The sequence below is a fragment of the Cetorhinus maximus genome, chromosome 14 (genome assembly GCF_964194155.1).
Source record: "Cetorhinus maximus chromosome 14, sCetMax3.hap1.1, whole genome shotgun sequence".
Lineage (NCBI taxonomy): Eukaryota > Metazoa > Chordata > Chondrichthyes > Lamniformes > Cetorhinidae > Cetorhinus > Cetorhinus maximus.
The window spans coordinates 89,401,572-89,416,347 of NC_135892.1; the positions used below are offsets into that span (position 1 = coordinate 89,401,572).

General features: G+C 41.8%; 1 protein-coding gene across 5 annotated transcripts in view; it reads left to right on the forward strand.

Moving 5' to 3' along the window:
• The window catches only part of LOC144689807 (tetratricopeptide repeat protein 7A-like), a 324,990-nt gene that overhangs the window by 153,303 nt on the left and 156,911 nt on the right, over window positions 1-14,776 (forward strand). For all 5 annotated transcript variants that reach the window (XM_078557204.1, XM_078557205.1, XM_078557206.1 and 2 more), the window contains 2 exons: window positions 1,024-1,096; window positions 7,243-7,403. In XM_078557204.1, the coding sequence (XP_078413330.1) occupies window positions 1,024-1,096; window positions 7,243-7,403 (234 nt within the window). The remainder of the gene's footprint in view (window positions 1-1,023; window positions 1,097-7,242; window positions 7,404-14,776) is intronic.

Below are 14,776 nucleotides of genomic sequence, written 5' to 3' on the forward strand. Positions count from 1 at the left end.
CATGTGTCTTGTGGTTTCTTCACCTGTTCCATTGAACAATTCCAGGGAACCTAATTTTCCCTACAATCAACATGGCAATATCAGCCACTGATGAAAATGACAGGTCAGAAAATATCAAATCAAATTTGAAAAGTCATAGATAGAATGGGAAACAGGTGATCAAAGGGAAAAATAAAACAATAACTAATCTGTTCTGTACGCTGACTAGTATGCTTGACTCCTGTTTCTAGCCCGATTCTATTAATACAAGCAGTCAATTTGTTTGTACGTGAGCCACATTCTGTAAGCAAGCCACATTGTGAGCCCAACTGATAATCTTAAATTGGTTGTTAGTGTAATTCTTAGTATATTTGGGATTGTTCAGCAAGTGTTGTCCAATTGTGGCCTACTTGTGCTTGCTAGAAGCTACATATATTCATATCCGGGGAATCTGCCCTCTAAAGGCAAAAGAAATATGTCCGGCATTGTGCCTCTTTTGAATGAAACATTTTGAATTAAAGCATGAGGGACAATAGTTCCTTGGTGCATTCTGGTTGGCAATGCTTTGACCAATTGGAATTGACTTGCCAATCAGTCAGCACCCTTTTCACATGCAGTATCGATTGTTGATCTCTTTGAAATTTGGCATTCTACTTCCTGTCCTGATAAGTACAGGATGTAAATCTTTGACAGCATGTCTTTTTTTTAAGCTTTATGTTATGATTTTACATCTCTTGGCTCGCTCGACTCAAAGTGGCTAGCAGAGTATAAATTGGGGATCTCAAAACAAAAAAGAACAAATCCCTATCTTTCAGGTCTGTACAACTTAATACAGGTATTTACCTTTGAGGCCACTTCAGGAGTTCCCTTCCTCATTGAATGAAAGACCCCATCAGTGGTGTTCCAACAGAGAGCAAGAATGCAAGAGTGAAAGTCTAAGCTTGATTTACTGTTTCCCCTTGTATTGAGTTTCTATATTTTTACCTTGTCATATTTTTCATTTAGCATCATAATTTTTAATGATTTTGTGTCCCCTTATTTTAGAGCACACAGCTTGGATTCTGATGATCATCGGATTGCTTTATACCTGTCCCTGCAATTGGCCTTCAACAGGCAGGTGGGTGCAATTGTCCCACTTTCTGCGGGTCCCATTGGTGTATTGTTTCTGTTAAGGCAATGCAATATCTGGGTTTTTAAGCTATATTTTTAGCGCAAGTGACATTTACAGTTAAAGCACTTGGAAAATACCATGTATTGTGCAAGTAGCAATAGTAAAGATTTATCTGATAACCTTCTATGTAGAAGATTGTTTCCCATGTAAATAAAGCTTTATCACAAAAATATGGTTCATCCCTTTCAAGAAAGACCCATTCATTTGTATCTATCTGCTAAGCGTGATAAGAGTTTTTAAAAATCCCTACATGGTTTACATGGTGATTCTTCTTTGCAGTGTGTAGGTTTTATCTTAAGGATGACTAAAATGGGAGGGATAACACTGATTAATGAGAGGGAGATTTCAGAAAAAAATCTCAAGGCTCTCATTTTAAGATACAAACCAGTTTGGTTGGAAACGAGGCTGTCTGGCTTTGAAAGAAAGAGCCTGTGTTTGAAACCTATTGGTATTTCCAAGTGGAAACTAATTATAAGTGTACTCTATTGATAGCGACTGGAGAAAACTTCAACATTCACAACATTAGACAGTATGCATTTATACACTGGCAAATCAGTGGCAGCATAATAATGGAGCTGGAAAAATAACCTGATGAAAATATTAGTTGTAAAATGAGCTTGGGTCTGAGATGCTTGTATTGAGGAGGAGGCAGGTATAATATAGGCATGGCTGAAAGGTAGAGGTCCATAAATGCCACCTAGATTACAACCTGTCATGTTTTTTTCTCAACTGGAGAAAAGATTAAGTAATTAGCGATTATCTCCGAGAAGGAAGCAATAATGCAACAGCAGAGCGTTCCCCATCCAATTAGTAGTTGGAAAAGAAGACCATATTTCAAGTCAATGTTGCTGAAGTTTTATTAAGATCTCATGAAGCTTATACAGACAATCACATCAATGATTGTTAGAGTTACTTCACTAGTTTACAAAACACTTGGCAATATTTTCACCCTTGTGAAAAAACCTTTGTAAATATGACAGAATAGTGTGCTCTGTTATATGGAAGTACTTTAAAACACTGTGTCATATTACACAGGCTGCACAATTGACAAGTTCAGTTATTTATTTTCTCAATTTATACTATTTCAGTTTATCAATATGTTTCTTGTAATTTTTTAAAATTCATTCATAGGATTCATTCATGCTGGCTGGGTCAGCATTTATTGCCCATCCCTAGTTGTCCTTGAGAAGGTGGTGGTGAGCTCCTTCTTGAACCACTGCAGTCCATGTGATGTAGGTACAGTGCTGTTAGGAAGGGAGTTCCAGGATTTTGACCCAGCGACAGTGAAGGATCAGTGATTTCCAAGTCAGGATGGTGAGTGGCCTGGAGGGGAATTTCCAGGTGCTGGTGTTCCCATCTATCTGCTGCCCTTGGCCTTCTAGATCATAGTGGTCATGGGTTTGGAAGGTGCTGCCAAGGAGACTTGGTGAATTCCTGCAGTGCATCTTTTAGATGGTACAACTGCTGCCACTGTGCAGGGAGTGAGTGTTTGTGGGTGTGGTGCCAATCAAGTGGGCTGCTTTGTCCTGTGCGGTGTCAAGCTTCTTGTGTGTTGTGGGAGCTGCACTCATCAAGGCAAGTGGGGAGTATTCCATCACACTCCTGACTTGTGCCTTGTAGTTGGTGGACAGGCTTTGAGGAGTCAGGAAGTGTGTTACTCGTTGCACAATTCCTAGCCCTGACTTGTCTTGTAGTCACAGTACTTATATGGCTAGTCCAGTTCAGTTTCTGGTCAATGGTAGCCCCTCAGGATGTTGATAGTGGGGGATTCAACGATGGTAATGCCATTGAATATCAAGGGGCGATGGTTGGATTCCCTGTTGTTGGAGATGGTCATTTCCTGACACTTGTGTGGCACGAATGTTACTTGCCACTTGTCAGCCGAAGCCTGGATATTGTCCAGGTCTTGCTGTGTTTGGACATGCACTGCTTCAGTACCTGAGGAGTCGCGAATGGTGCTGAACATCGTGCAATCATCAGCAAACATCCCCACTTCTGACCTTATGATGGAAGGAAGGTCATTGATGAAGCAGCTGAAGATGGTTGGGCTGAGGACACTACCCTGAGGAATTCCTGTGGTGATGTCCAGGAACTAAGTTGACTGACCTCCAACAACCACAACCATCTTCCTTAGTGTTAGGTACAACTCCAACCAGTGGAGAGTTTTCCCCCTGATTCCCATTGGCTCCAGTTTTGCTCGGGCTGCTTGATGCCACACTCTGTCAAATGCAGCCTTGATGTCAAGGGCAGTCACTTTCGCCTCATCTCTGGAGTTTGGCCCTTTTGTCCATGTTTTAACCAAGGCTGCAATGAGGTCAGGAGTTGAGTGGCCCTGGCGGAACCCAAACTGAGCGTCAGCAAGCAGGTTGTTGCTAAGCAAGTGCCGCTTGATAGCACTGTTGATGACCCCTTCTCTTACTTTACTGATGAATGAGAGTAGACTGATGGGGCGGTATTTGGCTGGGTTGGATTTGTCCTGCTTTTTGTGTACAAGACATACCTGGGCAATTTTCCACAAAGTCGGGTAAATGCCAATGTTGTAGCTGTACTGGAGCAGCTTGGCTAGGGGCGTGGCAAGTTCTGGAGCACAAGTGTTCAGTAGTATTGCTGGGATATTGTCAGGGCCCATAACCATTGCAGTATCCAGGGCCTCTTCACCCTTTTCTTGATATCACGCGGAGTGAATCAAATTGGCTGAAGACTGGCATCTGTGATGCTGGGGACCTCTGGAGGAGGCTGAGATGGATCATCCACTCTGCACTTCTGGCTGAATATTGTAGCAAATGCTTCAGCCTTATCTTTTGCACTGATGTGCTGGGCTCCCCCATCATTGAGGATGAGGATATTTGTGGAGCCACCTCCTCCAGTGAGTTGTTTAGCTGTCTGCCACCATTCACGACTGGATGTGGCAGGACTGCAGAGCTTAGATCTGATCCGTTGGTTGTGGGATCACTTAGCTCTGTCTATCGCTTGCTGCTTATGCTGTTTGGCACGCAAGTAGTCCTGTGTTATAGCTTCACCAGGTTAACACCTCATTTTAAAGTATGCCTGGTGCTGTACCTGGCATGCCCATCCTGCACTCTTCTTTGAACCAGGGTTGATCTGCCAGTTTGATGGTAGTGGTAGAGTGGGAGATATGCCGAGCCATGAGGTTACAGATTGTGTTCGAGTACAGTTCTACTGCTGCTGCTGATGGCAACTGATTAAATTCCTATCTTAGCTTATTTAAATTTTTGTTTCCATTTATCTCCTCTCATCTGCAATTTGATTCCTTCCTGAGGTACTGCTTGCCCTCCAGTACATTGTGCAAGTGGCCATTCCTCATACGAGCTATGACAGTGAGTGCCAGCAGGCTATTCAACAACACTGAGCATCACGACCAATCTCAATCCTGTTCTCACCAATACTCAAGCAAACATACTTTCCAAAAGGAGTCATTAGAAAGAGTATATGAATGCTGATAATGGCTGGTTTAACTTCCCTAGCCCAAGGTGCTTAAGACCCCTTCACACACACAAATTTGGCTCTGCACAGACCAAGGATTGAATATGGGACACGTGTACTCAGTCTCCCTACTGCACAGGATGGTGTGTTTACCAACCAAAGTTTTGGTGCAGAGCACTAAAGCAGCCACTTATCATCCTATAGCTAATCATATTATCAAACTACCTCTGTCTGCAGAATGCATTCAACTTTGCAACCAGATTCATCCGGTTAAATGTTTTAAACTGTCCCGGATGTATATAGCATGCTGTCTACAGCAAAGCTATGTTTAACAAATATGGCACACTTGAAACTTTTCGCAGGTATTACTTTGGGGACTTTAAAGTAGGATGTTACTCACAAGAACCTATCAACGTGTATGAGTGTATTAACATTTTTAATAGTCCAACTATCTCTCACCACTTGGCGCTGAACGTTGACCCGGCTTTGAGTGCACTGGGATTTGCATTCATCATCGGGAAGGATGCCATCTATCTGGAGACAGACCTGCTTGAAACATTGGCCGGGATTTTCTGGCCCGGTCACGGGTGGGACCCGCTGTGGGTGAGGCGGCACCCCAACCAGAAGTCCATTGACTTGCGGTGGGACCGGAAGGTCGCGACGACGGGCGAGTGAGGAAAATCCCGCCGATAGTCTGGAGTAGATATTTTCTGGTTGAGTATGTGTACATCCCTTTCAAGTCAAAATTAATCAACATATTTCCTCTTAAGTACAAGATATATAAAGTATTTTTCATAATGCTCATGAAGAGAATATTTTATTTACCAAGAGAATACTTCCCTGTTCTCTTTCATGCATACCCTTTCCTCTCTATTCATTTTCTTAAAAGTTAATTTCTTTGTTGCTTTGAAAGTGGTTTACACGTCCTACTATTTAGTTTTTCTTCACTATTTCCTTCTGATTTTTAGTTTGGTCCCTTTGTTCTTTCACCTCATACTGGCGTTGGTGTCATTGAGATAGCTCAAAGTGGTGAGTGTTTTACAGAAGGTGGAAGCTATGTTCTTTCAACAAATCTTTCTCTCTTGGATGCTCCACCCAATAGGGTACAGTTAAAAGGTTGATGCCATTGCAGGGGAGACAATGACATTGTGGTATTGTCGCTAGACTAGTAGTCCAGAGACCCAGGGTAATGCTCTAGGGACCTGGGTTCGAATCCCATCATGGCAGATTGTGGAATTTGAATTCAATAAAAAAAATATGGAATTTAAATTGAATCTGGATTGTTGTAAAAGCCCATCTAATTCACTAATGCCCTTTAGGGAAGGACATCTGCCGCCCTTACCTGATCTGGCCTACGTGTGTCTCAAGACTCACAGCAATGTGGTTGACTCTTAAATGCCCTCTAAACAAGGGCAATTAAGGATGAGCAATAAATACTGGCCTAGCTAGCAACGCCAATTGAATGAATAAAAAAAAATTAAATTTCTTAACCCAGCTGAGCAAAGTGTGGAGATTGAGAATAAAACAAGGATGATTGATGTGATGATTGATATGTTTTAGTAAACCATCTGTGCATCAATTAAAATGTAAAACACAATTTAAATGTATCTTCCGCCTTCCTTGTTACTCCTCACCAAAAAGTACTGCGTATACATACTTGACACTAACTTCATAGTTGGTTGTATTACTAAGGGGAATCCATTGTTTATGTGAATTAACAAGCAAAAATCGTGTTTTGATGTATTTATAGAAAAGTTATTTTCATCTTCTGCCCCTTCCTCCCCCCATGTTTTACATCAGGTGGCAGCAGATATCTTCTCAATCCTCTGCTGATGCCACTTAAGCTGACTCTCCTTATAGCTGTCCCTTCCTGCCTTTTACCTCTTTATTAGCTAGAAGTTTACCATATGGAAGAATAAGTGAAGAATCAATGCATGTGACACTAGAACAGGTGAACAGTGTGTTACGGACCGTGGTGGGAGAGTGCGCAGTCAATTCTAGCTCCACTTCTCCACAGGTCGTAACAACAGTTTAAATGTTTAATTCACCCATAAAACTGGTGAATTATTTACCTTAGACACTGCTATTCCCAGCATAAAAAGACTCTAACCAGTAAACACAAAAACATTGATTTATTATAAAACAAACTTCTTTTTAAAAACAAGTTATAAAACTGGTTAACATACAAATTGTAGTTTAAAAGTGTAGCGATTTTCTCCTTTAAAAAACACAGATATTTGAACCCCGATACACACACAAACACAAAACAGGACAAAACAAACACAGTCCCCTGCAGAGGCTGGGGTATGGGAACGTTTCTTTTAAAAGGATAAAATCTGAAAAGATCTCGACACTGCTGATCTAACAGAATTCTGGCCGTAATCGATCTGGAAGTTCTTTCAGACAGATTTTTAGCAAAACTGTCCTCGGTGACCCTTGCTTATCACAACTTTTCGGACTTTCAGATAAAAAACAGATGAGTTATTCTGATGATGATACATTTCTGATGAAAGTTTAACCCAAGACTTACTGTAATCTAAGGTGGGATTTTACAGTCCAGAATTTAACAATAATAGACCTGGATTTTTCATTGCCTGTGCAACTGGTCTATTGTAAATATTTTTGATGTGTTTAAATTTGTTTTGCAGATCTCTGAAGCTATTGAACAGTTACAAGTAGCACTTAAGCTCAGGAACGATGACATGTATTCTCTCCACTTGCTAGCACTTCTGTTTTCTGCCAAAAAGCATTATCATCGTGCTCTAGAAGTCATCAACATGGCAGTCAATGAATACCCAGAAAACGTCAGGTATTAATATGATGTAATTTATTCATATATTAATTGCTCATATTTGATGGGATGCTCAGGTTTCTGTGATTGATACCTTTCCCCATCCACATCCCATCATCTATGGAATCAGTGGAGACAGTGGAAGTAATTAGTATTGATTCGTTCAAAAGCAAATTACATATATTGCTTTCAGAAAATAATATTTGGGGATACATATATGGGTAATTTAAGACTTAACATATGTCAGGTATAGTAAGCTCGGGAGAAAGTGACCTTGTATCTATTATAGCACAGCAGATGATGAATGCTGAGCTGCTCAAATCCCAGAGGGAAACTTGAAACAACTGCCACAACTGTTTTTGCAATTTGTATTTTTATTTCGAGATGTGTACCTTGAATTCAGTAGTAATAAGTCCACCGAGTCTTAGAGGTTTATACAAAACTAAATTAAACATTTATTAATAAAAGAAATTATTTTAAGCACATACATAGGTCTGTAAATTATTACTATGATAACTCCTAGCTCCCCTAATTAATTTAACTCCCAGTTACACCTCCATTAAGGCAACAGTAAAACAAGATAGATTTCAACAGACCCAAGCAAAGCACACAATATCCTGGACAGTGACATTTAAGATGAATTATCTTAGCTTCAGTTCCTGGAGGCAGCAGCTTGGTACATAGAGGCTGGAGGGTTTTCGCACTTGTTAGATATTAGAATGCTGCCTTCTTACACATAACCTCATCTCCTTTATACAGTTTCTCCCTTTTTAATGTTAATCCCATTGTCCCAATATGACTTTGCAACTTTACTTTTTCCATAATATAAATCTTTCATAGCACTCATTATTAGTAATCTTTGGTAAAAATAAACACATGTTTGGTTTAGCCTCTGTTAGCTAGGTGTAACACCTTATCATCTCTTTGAAATTCACTACTCAGGTTTATCTAAAAATGCAAATGTTCTTCACACCTCACATTCTAAAACTTCAGCCATGTTTACGTATTTAGCATTTCAAACCTAACTTCTTTTCTAGACCAGCTGCCTGCAATTCACTTAAAACCCAGATACACACACCTACACACAGAAACTAATCCAAACCCCACTATTAACCTACCTTTACAATAAATCACAATAATAATATGACAATCATTATATTTTCATGACACTATGGTTCCCAAAACTCTCCACTATTGGGTGTTTTCCTTGCTTCATATTATGGACTAATTGTTAGATATTGATTACCATGACCAATCAATAACACCATTTTTATATCATGTGGCTACCAGGTTGGTAGAAGGCAAACTAAATGGACTTTGGCTGTTCTGTCTAACAGTTCCTACACTCTTATCCTACTCTTGGATTTCCTTGCATAAGTCAAACAGGCAAGAGAAGGACTAGAGAAACAGCCCCCACACCTCCAACAATGTTCCACATCTACATGGTTGCGCAACTATTTGGAATGACCCACACATGAAATAAACAGGCCGCGCACAATGAGCTTGAGCGCTCGAGGGGCAGGGCTGAGCATTAAACCCTAATGACAAAAGCTCAAGCAGCTGGAGAGAGAGCAGGAAAACTTTATCCCAGAGCCCACCACTATTCAGTGGCGGCCCATGGATTAAATGGGAGCCACATAGCTTTCCTACCCTTCCTGAAGGCCACCTAGCTAACCCAGTTGGGTTTGCCATCGGCCTTCCAGGGTGAGGGGGATTCGCGGGATGGGGGGCACGTCATCCCTCGTTCTCAGGCATTCTGTGCCCAATTGAGGGACCTGACATTGGGAAGGCCACGCCCTTGCCCATGCCTCCAACCCTGTGATCCCCAACTCGACCTTACTCAACTTTGGCCTAGAGCCCTTTGGCGATCCTGGGATTCCAGTGTGTAAATTGACAGCAGCTGCCGTTGCTCCCAGTGGTGCCAATGGCAATTAAGAGCTGGCTTTAGGAGCAGGACCTCCTCTACCAGGGTCTTGAATCCCGGGGAAGGCCTGCCAGTGACCACTGAACATAATCCCATTGTGCCTGCCTTGTGGGACTGACGGGGGCGCCCTGCCGGTTCTCCATCCAGTGGGTGAGACCCCCACTACACCCCATTAAATCCAGTTCCACATCTCAAACTCCCGATTCCAGCCTGAAAAGCCCTGTTTTCTCCAGTCTTAACTGCAAAAAAAAAATACCATCTCAAATCCACAATCTTCTTGCATTATTACAAAATCATGATGCTCCTATCAATGAGTTCCTTGAGAGAAATCCTATTATTTGAGTCCAAACCAAGGGCATGGTTAGGTATAATGATTTATTTTTCAATATCTTAGAATCATTTATTTAGGTTTTTTTCCACAAAAGCTTGTTTAGAAAACAGCAGATGGTTGAAATGATTTTGTATCTTATCAGCTGGTCTGTGTCACTTTGTGATTTTTAATTTTGTCTCACATCAGTGGTTAAGAACGCCTTAACATCTTTTATAAAGACTCAATTTCGTATCTGATGTTTCTGACAGATCCACTGAAATTGGAGGGAACAGAGGCCTGTGCAGTTAGGGCCTGTTGTTAGTACATTTTTACAAGTTTCCCCTTTTAATAGTAGGTAAATATTGCTTCCACTTAGAATCTTGACTCACCGGTGTATGCACGGTAAGACCACTTCTGTCACACTTGTAGAGCATTTGTTTTAAAGTCATGGATAGTTAAAAAGAAAAACTGACTTTTGTTGCTTTTTTTCTATTCCAAAAATTACAAGATGAGCAGCGCTAAACTGGATTATTTGGTTCAAAAATGAAAGGGTGGCAACTGTACTACTGTTGCCAACTGCTTGTAGTAAACAGGATTTGAGCCATTTGCTTTGAATTGAATTGAACCCTTGCACAGGGTGATCTGCAGCTGTAGCCAGGGTTGCAGGGATTAAGGCATGGGGTTGTTCTCCTTAGAGAAAGGAAGGTTGAGAGATTGATGGATGTTTTCAAAATCATGAGGCATCTAGACAGACTAGGTAGAGAGAGATTGTTCCCATTGGCGGAAGCTCGAGAACCAGACGATGCTGATTCAAAGTGAATGGCAAAAGCACCACCGTTGACCCAAAAAACCTTTCTACAAAGCGAGATCTGGGACGCAATGCATGAGGGTGCCATGGAGGCACATTCAACTGTGGCTTTCAACAGAGCATTGGTTAAGCACCAGATGATAAAAAATTTGCAGGGCTACGGGGAAAGTGGGAGTAGCTGAGTTGGTCTTGCAGTGAGTCAGCACGGATAAAATAGGTCGAATGTTCTATGTTTCTATGACTTTGAGCGCCTCTGGAGCACTGGCAAATTCCAGTCAGCCTCTGATCATAAGCCTTAATTGGCCTTTAGTTTTTGTTAATTGGTTACCGCAGCTTGTGGACAGGTAGCCCTGCCACCACCCCCATCCCACCTCCAGGAAAATGGACTGGAGGTGGGATGGTGCTGGCACATCAGCTAGTGGCGTAAACTTTCAGCCCTGCCTGCCCCTGTCTTTGCCCCCATCAGGGCTTAAATTCATGCCCATTCTCATTGTTTTGAATCTAACATATTACTTGCCTCACATGCAATGGGTATTAGGATTGTCGTACTCTTGTGCAAATTTCTTTGTCAGGTTTCCACTTGATTAATTTTTATACTCATATAAGCACAGCAAGTCACGATTGAAGAGTTAGGGGAAATGTGAATGAAACACTGAGTGAGTAGAAATACTACCAGCGAGGAACTGAGTGTTTCAAAGCAATTAATCAAGCTTGAGTAATCAGCCAAATATACCAATAAAAGAACAACAGAAAGGAACCAATTAGGCTGCTCCAGCTCTTTGTTTCAGCCACTGTTTTGCTTTCTCCACTAAACTGATGATGTACTACTGAAAATGAGACTTGTAACGTAATGGACAAAGAGTACAACTTTTCAAGAAAATGGGCGTATTTGCACATTTTCTGAGTTTGAAATATATCTTAATGATTGTTTCTACTGAATGCCTGTGCATCTCTGAGAATCTGAGGTCTTGAGTTCCTTAACTAAAATTGTCAGTCTCTACCCATCACTATGGGCGGAATCTTGTGGAGGCAAGGGGGATTTTGGCTGCTGCCTGGAGAGCCGGTGGGAGCCTCTGTTGCCTCGTTTAGGGAAGACCCGCCGCATCTTGTTCCACTCAGGCACTTAACAGGCCAGCAGTGGGCCTTCCTCTGGGATAAAGGGCCCAGGGGCAGAAGTCCCTCCCACTAAGAGCTGCTGGTCAGTCAGAGACCGGCAGCTCTATCGATCGGCAGTGCCACCAGGGAGACGGTGGCTACTGCGGGGTAACACCCATCTAAGATAATTCTAGGATCCCAGGCCAGAGGTAAGTGATGGCGGGAGGGAGTGGCTATCAGCCCAGTGCCTTACCGATGCCAGTCCCTATATCAGACACTGAGAGCCTTTAAACAAGGGACCCCTCCCTCCTGGAGTCTCCATACAACCCCAACAGGGTTTGCTTGTTCTGCTCCCTGCATGGCAAGCCCCCTACCCACCGCTGGATCAATACTGGCAATTAATTGGCCATGTAAGGGCTTCCGTTGGCAGTGGGGCAGGAAGGCCTTCCCACCATGGGCTGGATTTGAGTGGAGGCAGGAAGGTGGTGGGTCCCTGCCCGCCACCCTCCATCCCTCATTAAATGCCTCACCACCACCAAACTTGCCACATGGAAGGGCATGAATTCCATCCTATAAATCTGAAAATGTATTATTAACTGAAAAAATGACCATTCTGGAAGCATACCTAGCATATCATTTGCAAGGCGGTTGTCTTCACTCCTATTTACAAATGGAAAGTTATATTTTTCAGAGCAGTCAATATAATCAATTTATATAGCACCTTTAACATAACATAAAGTTCCAAGGTTTTATAAAGGAGCATTATAAAACAATGTATGACACTGAGCCACATAAAATGAGATTATGTCGGAGGACCTAGAGCTTGGTCAAAGAGCTGGGTTTTAAGAAGTGGCTTAAATTAGGAATGTGAGGTAGAGAGGCGGAGAGGCGCAGGGAGGGAATTCCAAAGCCTGGAGCCTAGGCAATTGAAGGCATGACCACCAGTGGTATAGCACTTATGATTGGGAATGCACAAGAGGCCAGAGTTAGAGGAGCACACACATCTCAGAAGCTTGTGGAGTTGAAGGAGATTACAGAGATAGGGAGGGAATAGGTCATGGAAGGATTTGAAAAGAAAGTAAGAATTTTAAAATCAAGACATTGCTTGACTGGGAGCCAATATTGGTCAGCGAACGCAGGGGCAGTAGGGGACTGGGTCTTGTTGCGAGTTGAGGCAGGGACAGCAGAGTTTAGAATGACCTCAGGTTTATGGAGGGTAGAATGTGGGAGACCAGCCAGGGATTTGTTGGAAGAATCAAGCCTAGAGGTAATGAAGGCACAAATGAGGGTTTCAGTAGCAGATGAGCTGAGACGGGCGAGGTCGAGCAGTATTACAGAGGTGGGGATAGGTTGCCTTAGAGATGGCACGAATCTTAGCAGTCGGAAGCTCATCTCAAGATCACATGTGACACCAAGATTGTGAACAGACTGTTGCCAGGGAGAAGGATAGGGTCAGTAGTTAAGGAAGAGAGTTGGAGCAGGGACCGAGAGCAATGCCTTTAGTCTTCTCAATTAAAAACAGTGAGATCTGTCTACTTCAGCTTATTCTGAAGAAACATTCCTGGAGAAAATTGAAAATTACAATATTCATTTGTATGGCATGTCATATGCATGAAAAGTGAAACTTTAAAATTTAGTTTTATGTAATTTTTATATTCTGTAATATATTCTAAATTGCTACATCAGCTACAGTTCTCCTATTTTTTATTTCTGATCAATATAAACTATAGAAATTCTGGAATTACTGTAACATTATTCAAGTTAGGAAGGAGGTTCTGAATAAGAGTTATTAAATTTTAACATGTTAATGTGTTGTTGCAGAGATATTTGACAAATAACGAAATGTGCAAATTAGTTTAATCTTTTCCTTTAGACCCTCCTTATAAAATGCCATGCATTGAACATATGGATCACATATAAAAAGAGCCATTGACCTATATTACATGTAGACATTTATTTGTGTACCTACAGTATATAAGGACCATTTATTTCTCTACATACCATTGGAAAGAAAAACAATATTCATATTCCAGTAACTAATTGAAAAATACTGTTTAGAGCTGTCTCTTCCAAGCTGCGTTCCAACTCCTTTAAGTGGTGAGGTGAATTCCCCCCACCCCGACACCACTACTTACATACCTATGCATTCTGTGTATCTGTACTGTCAGATCCCTCTGTTCTTCCACCCCATTTAGAAACATTTTCCTAGCAGGATGTGGCTTCCTTATTTATCCTACCAAAATGTATTACCTCGCACATAGCTGTATTGATGCCCATTTTCCAGCTACCCATCTATCCTGCAAGTTTATTAACTTCTTCTGGTATTCACGGTCACAGAGTCATTTACAGCACGGAAAGAGGCCATTCAGCCTATCGAGTCCATGCTGTCTCTCCACAGAGCAAACCAGTCAGTCCCACTCCCTTGCTCAATCCCTGTATCCCTGCAGGCTTATTTCCTTCAAATGCCAGCCCTTTTGAAATCATTGTTTCCACTTCCACCAACCTCGTGGGCAGCAAGTTCCAGACCATTACCATTGGCTGCATAAAAAAGTTCTTCCTCACATTCCGCCCTTCAAACCTTGCCCAGAACTTGTGTCCCCTAGTCATTGTACTATCAGCTAATGGAAAGTTTTTCCTTATCTAGCTTATCCAAACCTGTCATAATTTTGGATACTTCTATCAAATCTCCCCATAATCTCATTTGCCCAGTTTTTCCAGCCTAATCTTGTAACTAAAATCCTCCACCCCTGGAGATCTCATCTGTATTAATTACACTTCTCCAATTTGGTGTCTCCTGTGAGTTTTGAAATTGTCCTTTCGATTCTTATCCAAATCGTTTACATAAATGACAAACAGCAGCAATTCCAGCAGCAATCTTTATGCAACATCTTCCTAATATTTGCCAGTCCAAATAACTGCTTTTAATCTCTCTTTTGTTGTAGCCAGCTAGATATCCATTCTTCTACTTTCCCCCTGACTCCACATACTCTGACCTCCGTCTTTGGAAATCCAAATGTTTTATGCCTACTGCATTATCTTTATCTTTGTTCAATGCAGTTGTTCAGGTATGTTCAGGCCTTTTGGAATCTGTGCTAGCTCCCATTCATTATAATTTCAATTTCTAGGGGAAAGACTTTCCCTGTGGGCTTCAGGTCACTGTTGTCAGGCTCAATAGGGGGTCAGAAGCTTGCACCATGTGGGGAACAGTCACTTATCTATGATTTTCTCTGAATTGGCCAATTAGTGGCCAGAGG